At 42.7% G+C, this 17,991-nt stretch overlaps 1 protein-coding gene across 3 annotated transcripts in view; it reads left to right on the forward strand.

The window, feature by feature from the left end:
• Window positions 1–1,746: 1,746 nt before the first annotated feature.
• The window catches only part of SLC9A6 (solute carrier family 9 member A6), a 55,467-nt gene continuing 39,222 nt past the window's right edge, over window positions 1,747–17,991 (forward strand). For 2 of the 3 annotated variants that reach the window (XM_047843583.1, XM_047843581.1), the window contains exons 1-5: window positions 1,802–2,134; window positions 11,939–12,138; window positions 14,992–15,069; window positions 15,340–15,416; window positions 15,720–15,832. In XM_047843583.1, the coding sequence (XP_047699539.1) occupies window positions 1,807–2,134; window positions 11,939–12,138; window positions 14,992–15,069; window positions 15,340–15,416; window positions 15,720–15,832 (796 nt within the window). In that variant the 5' untranslated portion in view covers window positions 1,802–1,806. Of the gene's footprint in view, window positions 1,776–1,801; window positions 2,135–11,938; window positions 12,139–14,991; window positions 15,070–15,339; window positions 15,417–15,719; window positions 15,833–17,991 lie in introns of those variants that run through there. The other variant, XM_047843582.1, reaches the window with a different exon arrangement.

A 17,991-nucleotide genomic window follows, 5' to 3' on the forward strand; every position in this document is an offset into this window, starting at 1 on the left:
AAAATGGGGTATCTTGGAGTTGCCTGGATGTTATTTGCCTTAGCAAGGAGGTTATATGGCCATGAGATAAAAAAAAAAAAAAAAAAAAAAAAAAAAAAAAAAAAGAGTTTGAGAATCAGGACCTCTACTAAGCAGAATAATGGGAATTGGATACCATTAATGGTATGAAATGGTAGGAACATTTTCAGAAAGCATTCAGGTCTGTAGTGGGGGGAATGAGCTCATTTCAAAGCAGTTCTAGTTTTTGAGGGGCACCTGGGTGGCTCAGTCTTAGGTTCGACGTCAGACTTCAGCTCACCGCTGATCTCACGGTTTGTGAGCTCGAGCCCCACGTCGGGCTCTGTGTTGACAGCTCCGAGCCTGGAGCCTGCTTTGGATTCCGTGCCTCCCTTCCTCTCTGCCCCTCCCCCGCTTGTGCTCTGTCTCTCAAAAATAAATAAACATTAACTTTTTTTTTATTAAAATTTTTTTTCCCAACGTTTTTATTTATTTTTGGGACAGAGAGAGACAGAGCATGAACGGGGGAGGGGCAGAGACAGAGGGAGACACAGAATCGGAAACAGGCTCCAGGCTCTGAGCCATCAGCCCAGAGCCCGACGCGGGGCTCGAACTCCCGGACCGCGAGATCGTGACCTGGCTGAAGTCGGACGCTCAACCGACTGCGCCACCCAGGCGCCCCAACTTTTTTTTTTTTAAAGCAGTTTTAGTTTTTGAGTTTTCTAGGTCCCTCAAAAGGATGTGTGCTCAGTGTCCAACCCGTAGAGGGGTGAAGGGAGGGTGGCAGATCAGAGTTTGGGATTTGTAGTTCATTCACGTAGAGGTAGAGATGAAAGTCCAGAGACTGTAACAGAGAGCCCATACAGACTAAGGTGTGATCTGATACGTATGGGGGAAAATAGGAAGAACTGTGGATTTTCTGGTGTGCCAGGTCGAGAGGCTGAGAGTAAATACTCTTTGAGGAAGAGAGACGAGAGATGGTGTCAAAGGTGACATCAGTTGGGTGAAACGTGCGTTAAGACAGCGTGCAAGAGGTGCAAGAGGATAGGGAGAAACGCGCCACACCTCAAAAGATTTCTTCTTTGGGAGGGGAGAGGAGTGCTTGGAGCTCAGGTAGATTTGAGCACACACCGATTGGATCTTCTTTGCGAGACTGATGAGTGTCTCTGCACAGGTTCCTGACGTGAACGATAACTCGTATCTCGGGTGGTTTACGTGTGAGGAAAACGGAACGTACCGGCACACGCATATTCCTTGCCTTTGAGTCGATTCTTTTATGAGCTACTACAGTGTTGTTGTTTTTCCCAGTGAGGGCTGAACAAGGAGAACCCGATTTAAATGAGATGGAGTTTCAGGCATCTCCCAAGGGGACAACTTTTTATCCAGTTAAGAGACACCGGGGGACAATATTGAGATGGCTCATGAAAGCTCGAGTCCCCTGAGAGCTATAAGGCTAGGACCAAAGTAGACCTAGCGCGATCTGCCTCGGCTTGATTACGCCCAGCTGAGGGTTCTTTTCCAGAAGGCCGTGGGCTAGATTCGACAGCCTTTCGTTCCGTGGCAGTGCCTGAGGGTGCGCGTCCGGGGCTGGGGGAAACCCGTGCGGTGGAGACCCGAAAGACGAAGGGATGGGGCCGAACCAGCCGGGAGTGTCGCGTCCCCTTTAAGGGCGGCGGCGGCGGCGGCGGCGGCGCCGGCGCGCGCTCCGACGGCTTCCCTGGGGCCCCGCCCCTTTCCCGTGAGCCCTCGGGGAGTGGTCCGACCGCGGGCGGCTGCGGGTGAGGAGCGGGGCGGGGGGCGGGGGGAGTCATGGCTCGACGCGGCTGGCTGCGGGCGCCCCTCAGCCGCGGCGGCGGCGGCGGCGGCCCCGGGGCCCGCCCGCTCATGCGGCCGCTCTGGTTGCTCCTCGCAGTGGGCGTCTTTAGCTGGGCCGGGGCTTCGGACGGCGCCGGCGGAGCGGCGAGAGCCATGGACGAGGAGATCGTGTCCGAGAAGCAAGCCGAGGAGAGCCACCGGCAGGACAGCGCCAACCTGCTCATCTTCATCCTGCTGCTCACCCTCACCATTCTCACGATCTGGCTCTTCAAGCACCGCCGGGCCCGCTTCCTGCACGAAACCGGCCTGGCTATGATTTATGGCAAGTGCCTCAACCCATGTCCGCCCCCTGGCGCTCCCCCTTTCTCTGAAGGCCGGCTGCTTCGCCTCCTCTCCTGGCCCTGCTCGGCCTGTGTTCGGCTCCCCTTCTGATGCCTTGTATTTTCTGCCTCGCCTGCCCCCTCACCCCCGTTTCTCTGCCTCACCTCATTTCCTCCTCGGCCTCGTCCCCCGTTTTCTCTGCCTCGCACCCCCTTTCCTTTGCGTGTCCACACCTTTTTTCCTTCGACCCCACCCCCTTTTTCTTCCACGCATCCCCCCCCCCCCACCCCCGCCTCTGCCTACCGAGCTCGGGACCGGGACCCGGGACTGAGGATGGGAAGGGAGTGGGTGCGGTGTCTGGGATTGGGCTGGGGACTGGGGGAGGGGAAGACAGCCTAGCGATCCATTTCTCTGGGGTGTCAGTTTGTTTAAGGTCCATTGAAGCTGCAGTAGTGCCTCTGCTGCTCAGAATCTGGCGTCCTCTTGGAGCCAAGAGTCCACCTTTACCCATCACCCCCGCTCTTGCTACGCCCTGTCCTTTCGAGGTTGAGAATGAAAACCTTACTCCCGTGTAGCCCTGAACGCGAAAGAAGCTATAAACAAGGCTTAGGGTATTTTTAATGATGTCCTGGTTTATTGTACTATGCTTGTAACATCTGAGTAGTATACGTGCGGTCGACCCTCCTCATCTAGGCGTACCGAGGTGAGGACAGGGAAGAGTTAAAGATCTCCCAGCGCTGTGTTGTACTATAGGATGATCAGGACAGTTCAGCCGAACAGTAATTAGGAACACCACACATAGGCAGTATGGGTGACGCTGGTGGCATAAGGTTATTGACCGATCGTTGAGTAAATGGCTTCAGTCCTTGTGTCTTTGTGTGCTTTCTTTTTGAGATTTATTTGCGTATTTTTATATTTTGGTCTTGAGAGTAGGGCAAAGCAAACCATGGGCTCACAGGCGTTTTGGCCTGTGCGGAGGCCTCGTGAGAGGAAAAGATACATATTGCCGACTGTCTTAATGTGGTCGTGAGGGTATATAGACGGCTGAAAAGATGAGTGCAGTCTGTGAGTGAAGATTATCTTCACGTGGAACAAGCTTACACTGATGAGCTTGTTGAGCTTTGTTTCCGGACTTGCAAATCGGTAGAAGCAGCCTTGGCACAAAAAGACATTTCTCCACGACCCTCCCCACACCCCCCCCCCCAGCCATTTCCAGTCCATACAGACTTCTAGAATGTGCATCTCAAGGGTGGCCCAACAAGGTAGTTGTGTGCATCGGGAAAATGCATGAACTCCGGCTTCTTTTTCATTTGTAAGGTAATAAAATGCTAAGCCTATGTGCAAGTATCTCTGCTCCCTAGGATTCTTGGGTTTTAGACATATTAGCTGGTTTTCATATTTCGTATTTTTTTGCATTTTATTTACAGCACCCCTTAAGCTAAATGGCCAGATAAGCTACACATCTCTGTATAATTTCTTGTATAGCAATGTAAAATCAAATGCATACATGATTTATTTATATTTACTGCTCTCAACAAACATTTGCTAGGCAGCCAACTATGTATTAGGCACAGAAAATACAAAGAAATAGATCCCCACCTTCAAAAAACTTTGCTTTCTTGGGCAGACAGGCCATATAAACAAAATAATGGCATCTTAAATTTAGTTAAATGCCAAATGAGTATTATGGTGTTAAAATAAGGAACCGATCACAGAACCCTCTTCCCTCCATATGGAGAGAGAGTACAATGTAGTGGTTAAAGGTGCAAGGCTTTAAGACCAGAGGTCTGCTAATTTTTTCTATGAAGAGTCAGATAATAATTCGTGTTGATTTTGTGGGTCACATATGTCTCTGTGTCTCTGTTGCGTTTTCTTCTTTTTGTTTTTTTCTTTTTAGAAACCTTTTATAAACCTACAAAATGTAAAAACAGTTTTTAGCTCTCGGGCCATGCAAAAACAAACCATCACTGTAAGTCACCAACCCCTGCTTTAGAGCCAGACCTGGGTTCCTGTACCACTGTGCCATCTGTTCTGCGTGATCTTAGACAAGAGTCCCCTACCCTCTTACACTGTCATCTATAAATTGGGAAAAATGATAGTTGGATTATTGCGAGGAAGAATTGTTTTTAGCTTAGTACCTGACCCCTAAGTAAATGTTCAATAAATGATAACTGTGATACTATTGTTACTGCTCTTATAACTGCATTTTCTCAGGTTAGGCTCAGAACAGTTCTTTTAATTTCTCTTATAAGTTAAGAGGCAAACGTAGTGGTTTCTTCCTTCCTTCCTTCCTTCCTTCCTTCCTTCCTATCCAATAAGGACTTAGAATTGCCCTGGAAACATTTGCTCCTTGGTAGTTGATATCTTTAACCTCCTCTAACTCTTGAGCTAAATTGAAAGTGGGATTACTGACTGCATTTCCTGGTGTGTCTGAGTTAGTGAAAGGTGATGGAATACCTTAGCATTAGTATTTTGTGAAGGAAAAACAAAGGTGTCCCTTGCAGAATATAAAGTAGAAGGATTTTGGGCTTGGTTTGCCACGGCTTGGCATTCTGCAGCCGGTTCCATTTTCTCACTATGGCAATGGAGGCTGTGGATGAACAGCCTCCTGACTAATTCCCAAGTCTAACTTGAGAATAGATGGGATTGGGTCGAAGTATTTTCAGTGCCATGGAAATTGATGTTTTTAAATCCTAATTACTGTCTGCCATTTACCTTTTCTTATGACTCTTATACCATCAGAGCTGTTATGTTAATATATTATTTTAAGACCTTTATTTTTCAGCTTGACTTCCAGATGAATAGGCTCCTTACTCTGGGAATATCCAGCCCTCCAAGATTCAGCCCACTGACAGTTTTATTTCTGTGATGTCCGTTTAGCTTCCTAAATCCTGGAAAAATGCTATTTAAAATAAGCCTCTCCTTTATATTTTTGAGAGTCAAGAATAAAAAAAGAAAAAAAAAGCCAATATGGTCAGTTTCTAGATTGTAATATAGCCTAGTTGCTACAGCTACAGACACAGTGTGAAAGCACCCAAGTGTTCTATTCATTGGGCTCGCTTGCTTAAGAAGCTTAAAAGTGAGTCACCTTTAGTAAAAATTGTCAGGGTAGTTAATTAAGTCTGAAAAGTGATCACCCACTGTAGTGTGCTTACAGATTGTATAAAAAGCAAGGGACAGGGAAGAAATGTTTTGCCTGAAACTTATAGTATCCGGGATCCTACACTTAACTGATGTGATTCATCAGGAAATATTAAGTGTCTTTGACGTATGAGATGTGATGGGAAATACAGATATGAGTCATCATCCCTGCCCACAAAGCACTTACGATCTAGTGCCTTAATAGGTAATGTTTGTTGAGCATTATAACACACTCTACAAGTATCATTTCATTTAAAGCTCCTAACAACCCTGTGAGATGGGTACTGTTATCTTTCCCATTTACAGGTAAAGAAATTGGGGCACAGAGAGGTTAAATGACCTGCCTGAAGTGACATAATTTGTAAGTATTGAGCCAGGATTCAAACCCAGTCAGCCTGGCTCAGAAGCCCCATTCTCTTAGCCTGGAACCATATTGCCTTATATTGAAGAGATAAAGCTTAACTGTAACGATAAACTGGTTAGTATTCTCATTACTACATTTGAGAAAACTGAGGTCCAGTGAGAGGTTATCTACCCTAAGGTCACAGACTAGAACTTGATAGAGCCAGAATTAATACATCTATCTGACTTTCAAACTTGTGCTTATTCTCCTACATCGTACACTATGCTGTACTAAATTTCATGAGATCGGATATGTAGAAAGATAATACTTACAGTTGTAAGGGTTTTGGAGGTGGATTGTGAGAGAATGGAGACCTTAACCACTGAAGCAGTTAGTGGTGAGAGCCAGGAGATGATTAGAAAATTAGAGAGGCTTTGGAAATAGAAAAACCAGATTTCCATGCTGGTTTTTATCACTTAATGCCAAATACTGTGGGGCAAATCATTTATCCCCATTTTAGTGATGAGGAAACAGTGACTGAGAGATTTATAATAGTGTGGACTGCATAAGGTTATGAGGATCAGATAATATATGCAGAAAGAATTAGGATGGAGATTGATTGACTCAGGGTGCTAGGCGAAAGGATTCCCTTGGAAAAGAGGTTGATCTTTCCCTGAGAAGGGGGGGGGGGTTAGGGGAAATGAGCTAATGTTGACATGGAGAGGCATGGGATTGAGGCAGTGTACATCAGATGGCCTATAGCTTCTCTGAAAAGTAGGCTCTCTGAAAAGTAGGCAGTGAGATTGAGGATCTGAGAAGGAGGGTCAAGATTGGAAGAGCTACTACAGGGAATGTGCTAGAAGACAAAAAAATAAACACATGTAAAACTAACCAGAGGCTGGCAAAGGCCTTGCCTTTTTTTTTTTTTTTTGGCTGTCTTGAAGTCGAGTTGACTTTTACAACAAAATCTAACAGCATTCTTCAAGAAGTAGATAAATGTTATATACACACATACACAGATATGTGTATATAAATATATATGTACCTACATACACTATATGTATATAAATATATATGTACATACGAACACTTGTTAATCTGTAGAAATTTTATCAATTTTGGCCACACTTAATATCCCAGTGATGTTCCTTCCATATTTTTGACTATCAGAGGCTTCTAGTGTGATAGCTTGGGAAAATGGGCTGAAATCTACTAGAAAATCAATTTCCATTGATGGCGAGACCTATACGGTGTTGTGGCTTTGGGTGATACTGAGTTCTTTATCCCTGGGAGGGGTTCCAACACCAGAGGGTCAAGAATGTGTAGGAGGGGTGGGGCCTCTCTGTTTTGTGAAAGATAGCGCTTTGTGGTTGTATTCTTTGTTGCCTGTTAGTGGTGATTTTAAATTTCGTGATATCAATATTTTTTTGTGCCTCTGTGGGAGGCTAGAAGTTTCCGCCTTATCCCTTTAACAAAGCCCTCTTTTTGTGCCCTTTCTCTTGACTGAGAATTGCTTTAACTCCGTGATGATGATTTGACCTTTCACAGAACCCCAATTAACTTGAACTGTCAACTTTATTCAAAGAAATTCCAGTTTTTCAGATGTCTGATGCTGTAATAAAAGGATCTTGATTTTTTCCAACCTAAGTAATTATTCTCCTCACTGAAGTTTTAACTGCCGAAGTGTGTGTTCCAAATTTGTCCAAGTGCTGAGCCCTCCTCAGGGCACCCAGCGACATTTCAGCTTTGAGTCAGAGTTCAATAGAATGGGTAGATACCATTCCTTACACAGTCAGGCTTAAGGACTTGGAAAGAATTTGTACTGCTGTTATTATTTGTAGTAGCTTAGCTTTGATTTTTGCACATACACATAAGGGGGTAACTTTTTCTGCACCTCTTAATTAGGTCTTATGGGATAGTAGACAAAAGAGCTCTTACCGTATCATGTAGGCAGGATGACTATGGACCTATAGCCTTTTCTCACCCAGGCCGTGTTTATCAAACCCAGTTGATACCCAGCCATCACTTTTTCATTTTGGTTTTTAGAGGTGGGCTATTTTCACAGTGTATCTTTCATTGTTTTAATTTTAATTATTATTTTTTTTAAAGTTTATTTATTTATTTTGAACGACAGAGAGAGTGAGCATGAGCAGGGGAGGGGCAGAGGGAGGGGGAGAAAGAGAATCCCAAGCAGGCTCCGTGCTGTCAGCACAGAGCCAGACATGAGGCTTGAACTCCCAAGCCATGAGATCATGACCTGAGCCGAAATCCAGTTGGATGCTTAACTGACTGAGCCACTCAGGCTCATTTTTTAAATTTTTTTTTTTTTTTGGGGGGACAGAGAGAGACAGAGCATGAACGGGGGAGGGGCAGAGAGAGAGGGAGACACAGAATCGGAAACAGGCTCCAGGCTCCGAGCCATCAGCCCAGAGCCCGACGCGGGGCTCGAACTCCCGGACCGCGAGATCGTGACCTGGCTGAAGTCGGACGCCTAACCGACTGCGCCACCCAGGCGCCCCTCATTTTTTAAATTTTTAAATAAGTGTATACTTCACTCATTTCTTGCACCTCCCACCCCACCTCCTGTCTCTGGCAACCACCAGTCTGTTTTCTGTATCCATGAGCTTGGTTTTGTTTTGTTTTGTTTTGTTTTGTTTTTTGATTCCACATATAAGAGGTATCATAATGGTATTTGTCTTTCTCTGTATGATTTATTTCACTTAGCATAAGTGAACCTCTTCAGGGACCATCCATATTGTTGTAAATGGCAAGATTTCATTCTTTTTTATGGCTGAATAATATTCCTGTGTGTGTGTGTGTGTGTGTGTGTGTGTGTGTGTGTGTGTACATATCACATTTTCTTTCTCCATTCATCCATCGATGGCCATTTAGGTTATTTCCATATCTTGCCTATTGTAGATGATGCTGCAGTGAACATGGGGGTGCATATTATCTTTTTGAGTAGTGCTTTTGTTTACCTCTGATAAATACCCCAAAGTAGAATTACTAGATCATATAGGAGTGTTATTTTTAATTTTTTGAGGAATCTCCATACTAGTTTTCATAGTGGCTGCACCAATTTACAATCCCACCAACAGTGCACAAGGGCTCCCTTTTCTTCACATCCTTGCCAACACTTTTTTTTTTTTTTTTAATTTTTTTTTCAACGTTTATTTATTTTTGGGACAGAGAGAGACAGAGCATGAACGGGGGAGGGGCAGAGAGAGAGGGAGACACAGAATCGGAAACAGGCTCCAGGCTCTGAGCCATCAGCCCAGAGCCTGACGCGGGGCTCGAACTCACAGACCGCGAGATCGTGACCTGGCTGAAGTCGGACGCTTAACCGACTGCGCCACCCAGGCGCCCCAGCACTTTTTATTATTTATCGTCTTTTTGATCTTCGCCATTGTAACAGGTATGAGGTGATCTCGTCATGGCTTTAATCTGCATTTCCCCATTTCCCTGATGCTTAATGATGTTGAGCATGCTTTCATGTACCTGTTGGCCATCTCTATGTCTTCTTTGGAAAAACGTTCAGATCTTCTGGCCACTTTTTAATCAGATTTTTTTTTTTTTTTTTTTTTGCTATTGAGCTATGTGAGTTCTTTATGTATTTTGGATATTAGTCCCTTATCAGATATATGGCCTGAAAATATTTTCTCTTTCATTTATTTTCAATCTGAAACTTTGTTAAAACTTTTTAAAAGGTTGAGATCATCGTGACGTGTAGTAGTTATTCATTGCTGCTCACTTTAAAAAAACGCATGACTGTAATTTGCCTCGGAGAATCCCTCATCTCTGCTCCCTCCCCACTTCTTAGGTCTTCTCCTCTGCCCCCATTTCATCACTTCCCACTCTGGTCTGACTTTTGCCCCTACCACTCCACTGAGACTGCCCTTACCAAGGTCACCTGGGAGCTCCTCGTTGCCAAACCCAACGGACACTTTTTAACACCTGTCTTCCTTGACTTTGCTGCAGCATTGACTGCATCACTCCCTCCTCTCTTCTTCCTACTCCTGTTGCTTTTCCTTCTTAGACGCCTCCATCAGTTGCCCCTCCTCTACCAGCTGCTTCATGTTGGCTATTAAATGTTGGGATAAAGCTCTGGGCGTATATCCATAGTCCTCTTCCCATTTTATTTGCTCCCCAGGTAATCTCAAAGGCACCTGACTTCAGCCATCTCCACTTGAGACCCCGTACTTCCTTGAGCTTCAGATCCCACATACTCCACTGTGCATGTGTCACAGGTACATCAAACTCAGCGTGTCCAAAACAGAACTGTACGTTTTCCCCTGTGAATCTTTTCCCTTTCTCACAGAATGGCCCTGTTGCTACCTGTCTGGTCGCTCAGGCCAGCTTACCCACCTAGTTGCCAAGTCAGTTTGGCGCCCAGTCTTTCTCCCAGTCTCCTCCCTTCCTCCTGGTCTACTCAGTCACTGAATCCTTCTAAAGGATAATACCTTCTAAAAATCTTTCTCTGTCCCTTTTTCTGCTCTCTTAGATTAAGCCCTAAGCTCTTAGTGCCTGAATGACTGCAGTGGCCTTCTCTCTGGCCTCTTTGAACCTCCGTAGTCTAGACCAACCATCTCTTTCTAAAATAGACATCTGATGTCAAGCCCCTGTTTATTTATAACCCTTCTATGACTTCCTTTCGTTTTCGAGATATAGTCTAAACTCTCTTCTCCAACTTGCAAGGTCTTTTATGACTCAGCTCTTGCCGATCTTTTACACCTTAGCTCTGCCACTTTATAACCCAGCCATACCGAGCTACGTGTGATTCCCTGAATGGGCTGTGTTCTCTCGCTCTTCTGTGACTGGATGTGTACTACTGTGCCTCCTACCTGGAAAACCTCTTTTACTTGTTTCCTTGCTTAGGTGACATCTGTGGAAAGGCTTCCCTATTGTCCCACTTCCTCAGGCTTGGTTAGGTACCTCTTTTCTGTTTTTATAACACCTTGTATAACACCTTGTGCTGTAATTGTTTATTTTGTCTGTTTTGCTAACTGGACTGAGGGCTACTTGGGGGAGGGACCTTGTTTTCATCTCTGAACCCTGGGGACCTTCTCAGCACAATACTCTGTTTATATATATTAAAAGGATGGTTGGCAAGTTAGTGTGAAAGGCAACAGGGAGGTAAAATGTGCTAGTGGTGTGCTGTACATCTTGGAGTTAAGCAAAGATCCAGAAGTTTGAGTTCAGTTTGCAGTTGAAGTATATCTATACAATAAAGTATTATTTGACCATAAAAAGGAGTGAAGTTCTGATACATGCTACAACATGGATAAACCTTAAAAACATGACGCTAAGTAAAGAAGGCAGACCTACAAAGTCGCATATTATAGGATTCTATTTGTATGAAATGTCCAGGATAGGCAAATCTATATATAGGGAAAACAGATTAGTGATTGCCGGGGCCTAGGAATTGAGGGGAGTGGAAATGACTGCTAATAGGTATGGGGTTTCTTTTTGGAGCAGTGAAAATGTTTTGGAATTGGATGGTGGTGATCAGTATACAACTTTGTGAATATACTAAAAGCCACTGAATTGTGTGGTTTAAAAGGGTAAACTTTATGGTATGTGGATTACATCTCAGTAAAGCCATTATTAAATAGTTTGATCAACATAGATTTTGTTTGTGCACACTTGAATACCAATATGATGATCCAAGAACAATTCTAGCAATATGTTGATGTCATAGTGCCAGGCTGAGACCTTCTATTCCGTGTTTTGATTTTAAAGCACATGTTTTAAAATTACAGTCTGACCTTTTAGTGGTAGAAGAACTGGATCGATCCACAAATATTATTGACGTTCCAATTTGTTAAGTGTGTACGGTTCGGCCAACCCGGTACTGTAGGGTTGAGTTATTTCTCAGTAACTTGAGAAATGTTGTGTTTTGTTTAACAGTCTTGTGAATAGGCGGATGGAGGGGGAGGTGGTAAACATATTTCTAACACGATCACACTGTCCGTTTGGGACACCTTAGAGCATATTCTGTGTGCAGGTAATTTGAAGGTGTTTTTTCATTTTGTTACATTCGTCATCACTTACTTCTTGTTGACTTAGAAAGGCAGTGATATATGCTGTACCCTAGGGAATGTTTTTCCCTCTTGTCCCACTGTAGTATATGAATATTGGACTCAGATGTGTGAATTGAGTAATACTTTAAAATATAACTGCGTTCAGCCTAAAAATTGGTTCTGAAGCACAGGGGACTATCATAAGAGTTCTTCTGCTCTCAACCCAAAGGTATGTATGGGGTATAAAAGAAGTAGTCTTTGTCCTAGAGAAGAGCTTATATGGTTCTTTTATTATTTCCAGGTCTTTTGGTGGGCCTTGTGCTTCGATATGGCATTCATGTCCCAAGCGATGTAAATAATGTGACCCTGAGCTGTGAAGTGCAGTCAAGCCCAACTACCTTATTGGTAAATGTTAGTGGGAAATTTTATGAATATACACTTAAAGGAGAGATCAGTTCACATGAACTCAATAACGTGCAAGATAATGAAATGCTTAGAAAGGTAAGTTCTCAGTTAAAGGGACTATTGGGATTTTTTTTAAAAGTGTATATGTAACTAGAAGCAAAATGATTCAGGAGAAAAATTTATAATGAATTTTTAATGATGTTTAAAATCATCTGTCTTTTAAAATGGAGAAAGATCTCAATTAACAAACGTAATGCTAAGGAAATGGACATCTGTACATTTCATTTTCTGATTGAGGCTAAGTACTGTAATCCTTTTTGTTTCACTGCATGATGTTTATAATTGTAATAAATGGTGACCAGTATTGACTTGAGCAGAATTCATAAGCATTTCTTTCAATTTGCAGATGGTCTTTAGAGTTTTATCGTACATCAGCACATTGAGTAATACCTAAAATATTCCATTAATATTTCTCTGAATTCTTTCTTGCTTTGATTGTATTCTATACTGAGGACAATTTAATCTTTCTTTGATTCATAATCTGGCACAACTTCAGGGTCCCCATTCTGAGTATCAGTTATTGTACCATGCTGTGCATAAAGCTTTATGTAGGAGGCTGTGTTGCAGTCTTACTGGCTCCCAGACATTCCTGGAGCTGCTTTCTCCTGTCCCCATCATAGTCCCCCCTCCCATGAAGCTTCTAAGGGCTTCATCGCGCATGTCTCTTTTTTTCCGCCCACCCTTGGCCATTTGCCTCCATTTCTGTCTTCTGCATGGGCAGGACTTGGCTCTCACAGCTACTTGGTTGTGGTCCTGACCATCTTTAATGCTCTTTAAAATTTCATACGAACTTCATTTACTTTGCAGCAAGAGTTCTTTCCACCTGTGGAAAATTTCAGTTCCTTAAAAGTTCTAGTAAATAAAATTTTAGCATGGGCTATGTGTGTAGCTGCTTTCTGTTCATGTCAGATCCTACCGTAGCCTCATGAACAGAAAGGGGTGCCTGTATTATTATAGGGAATAGATATTAAAAGAAATAGGCTGTCAGGACTAGAAATCTTAGTCACACAGAAGTATTTTAACTGTAATATTATGCTATATATTTTTAGGGATGTTCCCTATGTAAGAAGTCTGTTTCTTCTTGCCAGCAATAATGCCATACCCCCAAATTTTGTTACCAGTTTGAGGTCTCTTTTATTTAAAGCAAAGATATGTTCATGGTTTTTTTTCCCCATTTTAAAGATTTTTTTAAATGTTTATTCTTGAGACAGAGACAGACAGAATGTGAGCAGGGGAGGGACAGAGAGAGACACACACACAGAATCCGAAGCAGGCTCCAGGCTCCGAGCTGTCAGCACAGAGCCTGACGCGGGCCTTGAACTCACCAGCCGTGAGACCATGACCTGAGCCGAAGTTGGACACGACACACTGAGCTACCCAGGCGCCCCCCCCCCCACCATTTTTAAGATTTTTAATGTCATAGTATTTTTTTAACGTTTTTTATTTTTTTTAAATTCACATCCAAATTAGCATATAGTGCAACAATGATTTCAGGAGTAGATTCCTTAGTGCCCCTTACCCATTTACCCCATCCCCCCTCCCACAACCCCTCCAGCGACCCTCTGTTTGTTCTCCATATTTATGAGCCTCTTCTGTTGTGTCCCCCTCCCTGTTTTTATATTATTTTTGTTTCCCTTCCCTTCTGTTCATCTGTTTTGTCTCTTAAAGTCCTCATAGGAGTGAAGTCATGTGATTTTTGTCTTTCTCTGACTAATTTCACTTAGCATAATACCCTCCAGTTCCATCCACGTAGTTGCAAAGGGCAAGATTTCCTTATTTTTGATTGCCGAGTAATACTCCATTGTATAAATATATATACCACATCTTCTGTATCCATTCATCCATCGATGGACATTTGGGCTCTTTCCATATTTTGGCTGTTGCTGATAGTGCTGCCATAAACATGGGGGTGCATGTGCCCCTTCGAAACAGCACACCTGTATCCCTTGGATAAATGCCTAGTAGTGCAATTGCTGGGTCGTAGGGTAGTTCTATTTTTAGGTTTTTGAGGAACCTCCATACTGTTTTCCAGAGTGGCTGCACCAGCTCGCATTCCCATCCAAGCAGCAAATTTTGACTCTACTCAAGAAAGAGGAAAAAAATCTACTCTATTTATATTCTTCAGGTCAAGATGATAATCTACTCTAAGATGCATTTAATGTTCTATACCTCACAGCGTGGTGTTCACTATGTATTTTAGAATATAGCTGGTCAGTTGATGACATTTGGGTTCTTTCCATACTTTGGCTACTGTTGATAGTGCTGCCATAAACAATGGGGTGCATGTGTCCCTTCGAAACAGCACACCTGTATCCCGTGGATGAATGCCTAGTCGTGCAACTGCTGGGTTGTAGGATAGTTCTATTTTTAGTTTTGTGAGGAACCTCCATCCTGTTTTCCAGAGTGGCTGCACCAGCTTGCATTCCCATGTCATAGTATTTTTTAATGTTTATTTATTCTTGAGCGAGAGAGCGACAGAGCATGAGTGGGGGAGGGGCAGAGAGAGAGAGGAAGACACAGAATCTGAAGCAGGCTCCAGGCTCTCCAGGCACAGAGCCCGACGTGGGACTCAAACCCACGAACTGTGAGATCCTGATGTGAGCTGAAGTCGGAAGCTTAACCTACTGAGCCACCCAGGTGCCCCTAATGCGTGTATTGTAACACGCTTTCCACAGATAGGACTTAACAGATTGCTCCGACACTGTCTCCTTGTCGTTTGGTTGAGAAATAGAACAACAGCTATCCTATATGAAATATTTGGCAGTTACCACAGTAATGTTCTTGCCTTTCACCAGTTTAAAATTAAATCTTTTTTCTTTTTGATAATTTGATAATGTAATACGAGGTCTCCTAAGGGAATTCATCTAAAAGAACTCTTTATTTTAACAGGTTACCTTTGATCCAGAAGTATTTTTCAACATATTGCTTCCTCCTATCATATTTTATGCAGGATATAGTCTGAAAAGAGTAAGTGCTTTTGTATTTCATATACTTTGAACGACCTTAACCTCCATGGGCTTTTTCATCTTTGTCACTTCAGAAATAGGCAGTTCTTTCCAGGTTTCCCTCCCTTCTCTCCCTGCTGAAATTTATGCCTGCACAAAAATTCTTTCTCTTATTTCCTTTAATGAATAATGCATTTAATATCAGCAAAGCAGACTAGAATAGAAAGCCTTTTCTTTTTCAAATAATTGGTAAGTATTCTAACGCACTATAACTTTTTTTTTTTTTTGTCAGAGACATTTCTTTCGAAACCTTGGGTCTATCCTAGCATATGCTTTTCTTGGAACAGCAATTTCTTGTTTTGTAATTGGGTAAGTACTTGAAGGTTAAAACATTTTTTTATCCTTCAAATTATACTTTTTAAATAATGCATATTCAATTTTTGCGGTATTATGTTCCTGAGTGTGTCTAAGGACCTTTTTCAGTAAAATGTATTCACGTAGATATCAAGTTGTTTGAATTTTCCTTAAGGCCAAGGTATTACCATATTTAAATGACATGAGTTAAATTTGCGATTAGTCACCGAGTACTACAGTAGACCCATCCTCTTAGGATATTCTAACTTCTGTAACAGTTACTGTTTTCTCTAAAGTAGAAATGTGTTTATTGACCAGGTCAATAATGTATGGCTGTGTCACACTGATGAAAGTGACCGGACAGCTTGCGGGAGATTTTTACTTTACAGACTGTCTGCTGTTTGGTGCCATTGTATCAGCAACTGACCCAGGTATGTGTCCACGAGAGGGGAGCTTAAGTTCTTAAGTACTTACGGTACCATGTTTTGCCAGCAAAACGGTGTGTGTGTGTGATCCTTCCTTTAGGTGTAGAATTCATAAATTCCCATAGTATTATACTTTCCAACTGTGGAGGAAAAAACAAAATGTATGGGTCCTTTTGGCTTAAACATACATTTTGTTTTTATTTTATTTTATTACTTTTGCTCATTAGTGGTCCACAGTTTGATGCTATTTAGATGAGGGCTCTAAGGCCTTTGCTTCAGAAATTCAGGTTGGTTCTATCTTTAGTAATTGGGTATTTGGTGACTATGAACTAGATTAGTTAAAATGGGTAATAATAGCATATTCTTTCAAGCTTCTGGAAACCATTTCCTTAAAAATCTAATGTTTATATTCAACTATCTGCATTTAAGAGTAAGAAAAACAGTTTTTAAATGATTGTTAGAAGGCAGTTGTGTGGGGTACCTGGGTAGTTTAGTCAGTTGAGGGCCCTACTCTTGATTTCAGCTCAGCTCATGATCCTAGAGTCATGGGATTGAGCCCTACATTGGGCTCCATGCTGACCATGGAGCCTGCTCGAGATTCTCTCTCTCTCTCTCTCTCTCTCCCTCTCTCCCTCTCTCCCTCTGCCCCTCTCTCCCACTTGCACACTTGCTGTATCTCTCTAAAATAAAAAAATAAAAATATTTATAAATATGTATTAAAAAAGAAGGCAGTTGTGCCTCTATAAGCGTGATTTGGCATCATTGGTGGGCCTTACTGTACATTAAAGGATTGGTTTTACAGCTATGAAATAGTTTTGATATGAGCACAGCTGGAGAATGAATATAATTCTATAGAGTTAGTTTGTAGCTTTTGTGATACAGTACTGGTGAGCCTCACAGCTACATTCACATTAGGAATCTAGAGAATATGCACACTGGGGGGGGGGCACCTGGGTGTCTCAGTCGGTTAAGCGTCCGACTTTGGCTCAGGTCATGATCTTACGGTTTGTGAGTTCAAGCTTGGCGTCGGGCTCTGTGCTGACGGTTCAGAGCCTGGAGCCTGCAACGGATTCTGTGTTTCCCTCTCCCCCCATCCCCCGCTCACACTCTGTCTCTCAAAAATAAATATTAAAAATTTAGAGAATATGCAGGCTGAAGACGTAGCAATGGGAACATAGACTGCAGTTTTTGAACTCAGGATGCAGGGTTTCTTTTACTAGGCTTTAGAACCTTGGCAGAGGTTTGTTCTGTTTTACTTTTTGCCCTTGTTCATTTACTGATCTACTTTAATTGTCATCCAGTACAATTCGAGGTATGATCTTAAGGTTAACTCTGAATTCCTGTGTTAACTGATAACACAGGGAATTATATTACAGGAAGTAGGAAAATATGTTCTCTATATGAGATGATTTTATAAAGCTCAGAGGGCATTTTAAATTTTTTTTTTTCCAACGTTTATTTATTTTTGGGACAGAGAGAGACAGAGCATGAACGGGGGAAGGGCAGAGAGAGAGGGAGACACAGAATCGGAAACAGGCTCCAGGCTCTGAGCCATCAGCCCAGAGCCCGACGCGGGGCTCGAACTCACAGACCGCAAGATCGTGACCTGGCTGAAGTCGGACGCTTAACCGACTGCGCCACCCAGGCGCCCCTCAGAGGGCATTTTAGAGAGGCGTTTGTGTAGTTTAACATTTTTAAAGCTGAAAATCAAATGGCTCCCTTAAAGACAATAAAGGCTGCCACCTTACTGTTTAGAGCTGCACGCATTATCAGTGTGAAAATAGGATTGGTTTTTGCAAGGAGCCAGTGGTCTCTCTTTTCTGGGTCCTTTTGCTTGGAAGCAAGGTCCTCGACTGCAATGTCTATGAGAAATCTGAGTCAATTGGACTAGCTACGTTACTTCAGTCTTCCGGTTTTGTTTTGGTTACAAAATATTGCCAGAATGGCTCTAGCGAAACTGTTTTGCTTATATTAAGTTGGACAGTTACATCTCTTCTGAGTTATATAGGCATTTGCCCCTATAATAATTGTGTTATTTTATAATTGTATACTTGTTAGAAGGGTGAGCTGTAAATCCTCTTCTCAAAATTCTTCAGCACTGCTTTTGCCCTCCTTTTCTCCTCCCCTTGGTAAGCGTTTATCTCCATATATTCCAGATGAAATGC

This window comes from Prionailurus viverrinus, chromosome X, assembly GCF_022837055.1.
Source record: "Prionailurus viverrinus isolate Anna chromosome X, UM_Priviv_1.0, whole genome shotgun sequence".
In the NCBI taxonomy this organism is placed as follows: Eukaryota; Metazoa; Chordata; class Mammalia; order Carnivora; family Felidae; genus Prionailurus; species Prionailurus viverrinus.